Source organism: Copidosoma floridanum, unplaced genomic scaffold (assembly GCF_036245765.1).
Source record: "Copidosoma floridanum isolate Cflo_tuat_1 unplaced genomic scaffold, Cflo_Japanese_pri ptg000027l, whole genome shotgun sequence".
Lineage (NCBI taxonomy): Eukaryota > Metazoa > Arthropoda > Insecta > Hymenoptera > Encyrtidae > Copidosoma > Copidosoma floridanum.
In genome coordinates, this window is record NW_028321904.1 from 16,320,244 (window position 1) to 16,329,509 (window position 9,266).

The 9,266-nt window shown below is 30.0% G+C and overlaps 1 protein-coding gene across 1 annotated transcript; it reads right to left on the reverse strand.

Annotated features, from left to right (window-relative positions):
* Nucleotides 1–605: 605 nt before the first annotated feature.
* LOC106640607 (uncharacterized) lies at nucleotides 606–8,746 on the reverse strand. The gene is made up of 7 exons (XM_089595725.1): nucleotides 8,743–8,746; nucleotides 8,412–8,639; nucleotides 7,512–7,775; nucleotides 6,389–6,607; nucleotides 4,921–5,118; nucleotides 3,790–3,942; nucleotides 606–769 (listed from the first exon to the last, which is right to left on the reverse strand). The coding sequence occupies exons 1-7, from the start codon at nucleotides 8,744–8,746 to the stop codon at nucleotides 606–608; spliced, it is 1,230 nt and encodes a 409-aa protein (XP_089451851.1).
* Nucleotides 8,747–9,266: the final 520 nt, after the last annotated feature.

Below are 9,266 nucleotides of genomic sequence, written 5' to 3' on the forward strand. Positions count from 1 at the left end.
TACCTCATGTAGGTTGTTATGAGACACCTATTGAAAGGGTTTTTTTTTTCAATTATCTGTTTATCGAAAATAATCAAAAATATTAACAAAAACACAACCACACAAAACATTGCTCATTTTTAATTCTTATAAGTATTTTTTATACACAGACAGCACGTGGGCAACATGTCTTCCCACCATTTTACCTTTCAAACTTTTGCTGTTGCATGTTGCAATTTCATTTTACGTACACATACTTTCAAGGCATGCAAAAAAAAATAGATTGCCCAAGCCTCCGTCTTAAACATTGGATTTCTGTATATCTTTAGTTATTCCCTCGTTCAAGTAACAGTTAATAAGCTTTTCATAAAAAATCCTACGCGAGACTTTAACTTTTGATTACATGTAGTGTACCGACAACTCATTGAGAACGATTGTAAAAGAGATACCTTAAGGGACAGTGATCAAAACATTAATAGTCTCTTTTGCTTCAGCCCAAGCTTTTATAAGATGCTGGACTACCACGAATTTCGCTGTAGCCCAAGCTTCTATAAGATGCTGGACTGCCACATAATTTCGCTTTAGCCCAAGCTTCTATAAGATGCTGGACTGCTACATAATTTGCTTTAGCCCAAGCTTCTATAAGATGCTGGACTGCCACATAATTTCGCTTTAGCCCAAGCTTCTATAAGATGCTGGACTGCTACATAATTTGCTTCAGCCCAAGCTTCCATAAGATGCTGGACTGCCACATAATTTGCTTTAGCCCAAGCTTCTATAAGATGCTGGACTGCCACATAATTTCGCTTTAGCCCAAGCTTCTATAAGATGCTGGACTGCCACATAATTTGCTTTAGCCCAAGCTTCTATAAGATGCTGGACTGCCACATTATTTGTCTCAGCCCAAGGCTCTCTAAGGTACTAGACTATCACAAAACTAAAATCATGAAGGGGGCATTCACGTATTTTTTTCCATTTTTGGTAATTGCACATAATCGATTATGTGATGACTCATTGGATTCATAATCTTTTTGTATAGAATGACAATTCGTACTTACTATTGCGCACACTAACAAATGCAGAAGTTTTTTTTTTAATACTAATAATGCAGATGTATTTACTATTGTTTCAGCCCAAGCTTATGTTAAAATACTAGGTTTTTGTGTGTTCAATTGTTAATACAGAGTAGGTTTACACCTTTTCTAAAAAGGAAAATAAAGAAAGTACGGCCCATATGTCAATCAAAATAGTTAAAGTAGGTAGCAGTGCTTTTAATGATTAAATAAAAAAGTAGAGTAATAATTCAACAAAAAAATAAAAAAATAAAAAAAATAAATAAAAAGTAATAATAATAGATTGCCTTAGCCCAAGCCTCCATCTTAAATTCTGGACTTCTGTATATCTTTAGTTATTCCCTCGTCCACGTTGCAGCTAGTCAACTTTTCTTAAAAAATACTACGCGAGACTTTAACTTCTGAATACATGTAGTGTACCAACAACTCATTGAAAACGATTGTAAAACAGATACTTTGTGATATCAGTTCATAAATTGTGTTTTTTTAATTTAATGAAGTAAAATAAAAATTCTTCAATTTTAATCTTTATTATACTGTTTGTCTATCTTTGTACTTAAAGTAGTTTTTTTTTTTTATTGTACTTATTATAATAATCTTTGTTCTATTCACATTTGCAGTAATATTCTGTTATTGCTTTATCTCCATTAAGCTCATGACGATCGGCGCACCATATGGTCCACATTGGACCATGTGTAGATTCCAAACTATTTAGCGCGAGCTTAGGCCTACATCTCATGTTATTTGCCGACTTAACAATTGTATTACAAAAGTTATGAAGTGAATTTTTTTCCGACGTACCAACACAATTTAGACTTATTTAAGGGAGTTTAAGGTAGTTATATACGCGACAGTCAAATTATATTTTTTGATATAATAAAAAAATTAACTCTTTTTAGATGTTTTATAAAAATTGTAAATTTTTGTGACATTATCTACTTAATGTTACATTTGTTTTGTAACTAAAATACGTAATTTCAAGATATTAACTACACTATCAATATTCCAAGTATTGTAAATAAAAAATTGTTATTTCTTAAAATTGGATTTTGTTTTAAAAAACTAATGTTGCTGCATGGTAAAAAATGTGTATCAAAAATTTTTTTAGCGTCAAAAAAATTTGAATTAGTTATATTAAAATTTTCATACAAACTGAAAAATTTCTGACGAAAATAACGTACATAAATTACTTTAGAATCTTTAATAGTGTTAATTCTACAGATTTTTTTTGTCGAGTATAATTCAACAATTTTTTTCAAGCTTTTTCATAGCCGAAGAGTAAATAAACGTTTACCTTAAGTTGCGAATTGTAGTACTGTCAAAATTATTATGTATTAACTGCACTTCAAACACAACTTGTTTAAGTAATAACTTACTTTTTTTAAATATTTATTAATCAAAATTTTGGGTTAGAATAACGTAGAAAATTTTTGGTAATTGATATTTTCATTTGGAAAAAGTTACGCATTTTTCCAAAACCTGATAATTTTGTTTTACAACACGAAACTACAACTATAAGTTATTTGGAAATCGTGAATAGCAAAACCGAAAAAATTACTTTAAGAGTTACTAAACTTGTAAATACATTTTCCATGTAGCACGAATACGAACGGTGTATCACAAATTAATAGTAATAGTCAGAAATTTTTCTAATGTAATTCTTTGTATTGTTTTATACAAGTAAGAAATTTTCACGTATACTATTAGCACGATAGTTAATTTGATAGAAATTACAAATTTACTATTACTTTTTCACTAAGTTATTAAATTACTGTACATATGAATTTAAAAAATGATGTGTCACAATAGAGTTTATTTAGAACTATGTAATCATTGTGTTTAATTACTTATAACATTATTATTTTAAAATATACAATACAACTATCAAACTTTCGTGCTAATAAATATACTAACGCATGAAAAATTTTCTTACCTTGCAGTGGACGCCGATGTATAAAAAATTTGATGATTGGGACTCTAAACTTAATTGTTGTTGGTATAAACGACGTCTTTTAGCGTTCCCTGGTCTCTTCTGATGCTTTCTCTTTTTTTTTTCTTTTTATTTTTTTGATTATTGCCATTGATAAAAGCTTCATCTGCAAAAAGTCTTATTTTTATTAGGCATATTATATACTACTATTTTTTAATTTACATTATATAATTCTATATTCATATCTATCCTTATTTGAAAGTAAGATAAATTGTTTTATTTTATTCACTGTTGATTAATGAATTCGAAATTTCAAGTCACAATATTTTTTAAGTTGGTTTACTTTTATATTATCTGTATACATATGTGCTTTTAAATACGCTGTAAAATCAAAATTTGAAACCCTACATGGTTACACCACATGGTTTGATAAATGTTACTTATACTTATAGTTATTATCAACTGTTGCTGATTCTATCACGAAAAATTTTTGAACAAAATATTCAGCTAACCAATTAATAGGTAAGACATCGAGAAATCAACATAAAAACATAAAAATACTTGTTGATGTACGACATTCTTAATATTTATATTTATATTCTCATACACTTTTACTTAGCTATTTCGCGAATATAGGCACAGTACTTAACGTATAATATACTCCTCGTCAAGACGTGTAAAACATAATTCAAATATACTTCATATCTGATGACATAATGTATTCCTAGACATCTTTGTCTTACAGTAAAAAGGATATTCTTGATATGACTTTTGTTGTCTTATAAAATCAAACGTTTAAACACCTACCATTTTTCAAGCCATGAGTGGAATTATGATGAGACATGTCATCATCTGATGGATCTGATTCAGATATCAGTAGCAGACCTTTTTTATTGCTTTCTGAGATTTTTACCTCACTGACACCCTCCTCGTCAGAATCTGGGACTTCATTTTCTGAATCTGTAGGTTATAAACATCTATTTATAAATACTAATAATTTACTACAAAAAAATTTGATTCTTTGCCATACTTTTCTCTAATACTTGTTTTATGAGTAAATGTACAAAAACCAGTATCAATTTCAGTCAATATGAAAGAATATTTATAACTATTTATATAAAGTACAATCGAGTGGTACAACCTCGTAAGCTTTCACACCGTTGTAATTGTAGTCAAGTATCAAGCGCATAACTTAAAAAGAATAAGAATGTAGATGCATGGTGTTCTTTAACTTGGCAAAAATAAAAAATTTTACTGAAACTTACAATTTACTTTTACTTTTGATTTTTCATGGAGGGAGAATTTTAAAGAAAAAAAAAAAATTTTATTTAAACATTTTTACCTTATCGTTGACAGAATATATAATTTTAAAAAACGTTTGTTTATATAAGCGTAATGAGTTACTTTCTGAAAATTAGAAAACTAATTTTAATCATAAAAAAGTTAAGGGAGTTAAACACACATTATACATAACACTCATTTATACATTTATAATATTTGTTAGAATTATCTGTTAATATTTAATAGTACTACAGTATTGTACTACAGAAAAAGTACTTTACGAGTTTGATAATAATTGTAAAATTTGCATCACTACACGCGCATGCGTTTTACATTTTCAATAAGTATTCTGAAACATACATTGGGATGTCATGTTATAATAATTGGAGAAACATTACAACAATGTCAAATGAAAAAAAAATTGAGAAATAAATAAACAAATCAAAAATTGGGTTGAAGAAGCCTCGTGCCAATTTATTGGCATCGATTTTTAATGTACGTATTGCAAGTGGAACAAAAAAATATTTGTTAATACCGTTTAACATTATATACACGACATCCTCGGAAATAACATTGAGAGTAGTAAAATGTACTTACATTTCACTATTTCTTTGTTGTACTTTAAAGTATGTTGCAACGATCGCAGTGAGTACTTACGGTCTTTATAACTGTCGAATCGATTATAGTGACATGAATTGTTTCCTTGTAGAATATTGTCCCATTGCGGAAAGCTACTGTCCAAGTTAAGGCTACAATTGATACTGTTACTATGTGATGTTACCAGAAAATTATCTTCAATTGATTCAAGTTCGTTGATTCCCGATTTATCATTTATTGCATCCTCTACATTGCCAGCTAAAATATAACATATTTTATAATGTTTAAATCAGATAGCACTTAAATCACACTATTTACTGCCATTAATTCATCTGCAAAATTTATTCGAGTATTACTTATATCTTCTAATTGAGCTTATCACAAAGTTTATTAAACGAGTAAATTGTTTAATATGTGCAAGTTTTTTAGGTACTTCTGTGTCATGATTAAATTTTTTTTTTTTTCAATAAGTATACTCAATGGATCAGTACTTTTTTACAGTACATTTACTATATTTTTATAGCAAAAACATAAGAATGTTACTTAATTACGGTTAAACGGTATTAATTTGAATATTGACAATCGAAAGATGCCAAGTAAGTTCTTACTCAAAAATATAAGGAAATTAAAGACACCGCGTTTATTAGGTTTTACTCACAGGACTGTGAATTGGTGAAATGACGATCAAAGTTTGGATTATAAGTCACTCGGTTGTATTGTCTGGGCACGTAGAAATTCAAATTTTCTGGATTCTTGACAAAGTTGCTTGGAAATGTATTGCACATGTCTGCATTATCACTATTTACTTTTTGTGTAGCCGCATTAATATGAGCTAAAAAAAATTATTAGTAGTCCTGTGTAACTGCATAAAAATAATTAGATCTACTACCGTGCTATGTATTTTTGTGCATATTTCAAACATACGTTTTAGTTCACATATTTTCAGAAATTGGACTAACCGTTCCACATTTTGTGTGGAGCTGTAAGAAATTTGCTACAGTGTGGGTGTAAACTGACAGGTACAAGATAAAACGTAAGAAATAAAGCGTAGAAAAGCTTTAACTCTTAAAAGTAAGTCTGGTAAAGATGCTGGCAAAAACAAGAAGAGGTAACACAGCTGATACCTTTAATAACATTTAATAACCTTGGATAAATTATACATTGTAAAATTTTTTTTTGTCAATACATAGTTTTACAAACAGTTCAACAATACAAATGTCAATCGTAGTGAAAAACTATGTTTCAACTGATTTTTTTTTTTTTTTTTTTTTTATCAGTTAAGCTTACTGTGTAGGCGACGTAGGCTGATAGGTGACAAATATTTATAAAATAATATTAACTAAAGTTACAAAAAATGGATTATTGGAAATGTTAGAAAGCTAATTGTACGTAATAAATTTAGGATGAAAAAAAAAAATTTCTCTAGGTTTACTGTCATAAGGATTTTGCTTAGTTTCAAAGACTTACTTATGTGATGCATTGTATCAATTATTGTAAAAGTAGCACTCAGTTACAGTTCACTACTTACGGTCAGTATTGCAGCTCAATCGTTGGAAGTTTAAGTTCTTTTTAGTTAATGAAGACTGATCATGATCATGATTAATCAAGTTACGTTTCTGGTTACTTTGACAATTGATTCTATTGTACTCTTTGTGGATACGTTGTTTGTTTTCTGCACTTGACATTGTTGGTTGACTCAAAGGAAAATCATCACTTTTATCATTCATATTGGTATCGCGATCATCACCTGAAAATATTGTATGTGTATAACGTTATATAAACATGATTTTTAAAGTACAATTAAAATAATTTATATTATAAGGTAACTTTATTCTCAAAGATTGCAATTACCACTCAGGTTTTCAGTATCACTTGTATTAAATATGTCATTATCCGAATGATAGCTCGCATTATGAGCATTAGTGTTTGAATTGATGTCATTACAAACTTTACTCCCGATACAATGACTTTCTTCATAATCATTGTCATCAATCGGTAAACTTAATTCTGCAGGCAGTAATTGCTTCAACGTTTTATCAAGTTCAGTGAGACCAGTTTGTTCACCATGATAACCTTCCTCATTAACATCATTGTTACTTCTCACTGCGATTGTTTATTGACAGAAATAAGTTATTATATTGCGTCACTTCATTACACTTAAAAGTACAGGTACAAGTTTGTTAGTAGCAATATACATATTTATACACCCACCCACCCACCTACACACACACACACACACTTCAATACTACATACCCATTGAGATTTTATTATTAGATAGGATTTCCTTGCAATTACCCGTCAGACCTCCCAGGAGACCCTTCTTTAGCGCGTTAAGTTTTTAAGGAACTCCTTATCATTTTTAGATAAAATAATTCCAAATGTTAATATTGACTGTAAACGATCGAAACTCTTTTGTAGCGATAGACAGATTAAAAATCAAAATTTTCGTAAACGTATTTATACAAGAATCTGCCAGAGGGATAATTATTAGCTAGTAGGGGATTTGACAGAGCTCGCAAGTAACCGAAGACCCACTACAACATATATATATAAAATAAAGTACTCGTACTTCACTGATTGTTACACTATCACAATATTGCTGTATATGTATGCATACTGACATACTTGGTACCTGTAAAACTTAACTTACACAGATTCGGTTCAATGACATTCTGCATGAATGGTTCCATATTCTCATTGATGGGTTGATTTTCATTAGGCGTATGTGGTTCTGGACTGTTATGAATCGGTTGGAGTTCACCATTGGATTCATCATCACAACCATTAACTGACGAGGGAATATCATCCACAAGTACATCTATATCTTCCGCTGTAATATATTCTGGTTCTTCTTGAGGACTGATATCATTCATATTTAATAAGAGAGTTTTTAAACTCTCATCGAATTCTGGATCTACAAAAAAAATTTAATTTTTGCAAAACGTTTATGTCTCTGTGATGGAATGTTTACTCAGCGTTTTCTTTGTAGTTGAGATTGTGATTTTTCAAAATAATGTTTATAATAAGTAGCTGCAGAAACAGTTTCAAAATGGATGGTCGTAAATTCAAATTTTGCATTACTTACAAAATGTAAAAATTATTAAGTCCTAATGATTAATATCATTATTTGTCTATAATTGAAACTTCATCGAACTCTGAAGGTATTAAGATTTATTAAACAAAAAGGGTCAGTATTTAGTAAAACGTTGTGAAGAATCTAAATTATGCATTGAGTAATTAGACAAAGAAGCAAATCAATACAATTGTAGATATCAATGTCTGACATGTACATCAGTTCATCTATGTAGGGTTGAACGCGGCGGCAGAGCGGTAAATTTGCAGTTTTGTCGGTCTCCAAGGTTAAGCAGCATTTGGCGCGGTTAGTACTTGGATGGAGTGACCATTGAAGTCTCACTGTTTTGCCTGTGCTGTTAATTTTCAGGGATCGATTGTTTTTCAAAGTATTTGATTGTTTCAAATATTATAAAATTTGTTTCGTACAAACGATGACCTGCAATCGGTTGTTTAATGAATTAATAAGTATACAAACCTTCAAGGTAATTAAAGTTAATATTGTTCGGCAATGAAGGATGCTGGTTAGATCTTCGATTGCATTCCGACCCATCTTTCGCTGCTACCTCGTTGACATCTGAACAGTTAGTGCAATAGCACTCTTCATCTTCTTTTTGGATTCTGGCATTTATTTTACCTTTAAATGATAATAATAGTTCCAGAATATCGGAGACTGTTATTTCTTTTCGACCATATTGAGCCCACACTACAGTTAAGATAGAAATCAGTGTTATAAATAACATTTACTGGTTTTTCTGTTGATTCAAAATAATTTTTTGTTCATACAACAATCTAGATCGTTAACGAACTCATACCTTTTATTACTGTTTGTTGCTTCTGTGTTGTTGAGTATCTTGGATTTCTGCTTATTCTACTACCATTTCTTAACAATTGTATATCCTTATATACACCGTCTGTTATGTTAACAAGTCCACCTAGATAAGAGAATATAATGTATCATAGCAGTGTCACAAGAAATATAGTAAAAAAAGTGGTTAAACGCAAAATAATGTTGGATGAAAATACAGGGCACATTGAATTTATATAAAATTGTGACGATTCAACAGAATATTAATTACGTCTGTGACTCACGTTGAAACGCCCAAGGTTTGGGATGGACTTTTAATTCGCGCAATATTTCACTGTGAAATGCCTCGATAGCATTTGTAGTTCGCAGTAATATACCAAACACGGAAAATCCTTGTGGGCCAACATTTTTTATCCAAAAGTCGTTGAAATATTTAATAAAAGTTTTCAATTTTATTTTATGTTGTATGTTTAATTTATTGATGAGCTCTGCACATTTTTTTATGACATACTCAGGTGGTATGTA

Coding starts and splice junctions, on each gene's coding strand:
- LOC106640607 (XM_089595725.1), bottom strand. Junction 6,608..7,511: donor TGTCATTGAACCGAATCTGT/GTAAGTTAAGTT, acceptor CAATATTTTCAG/GTGATGATCGCGATACCAAT. Junction 770..3,789: donor CACTCATGGCTTGAAAAATG/GTAGGTGTTTAA, acceptor ATTATGTGGCAG/TCCAGCATCTTATAGAAGCT.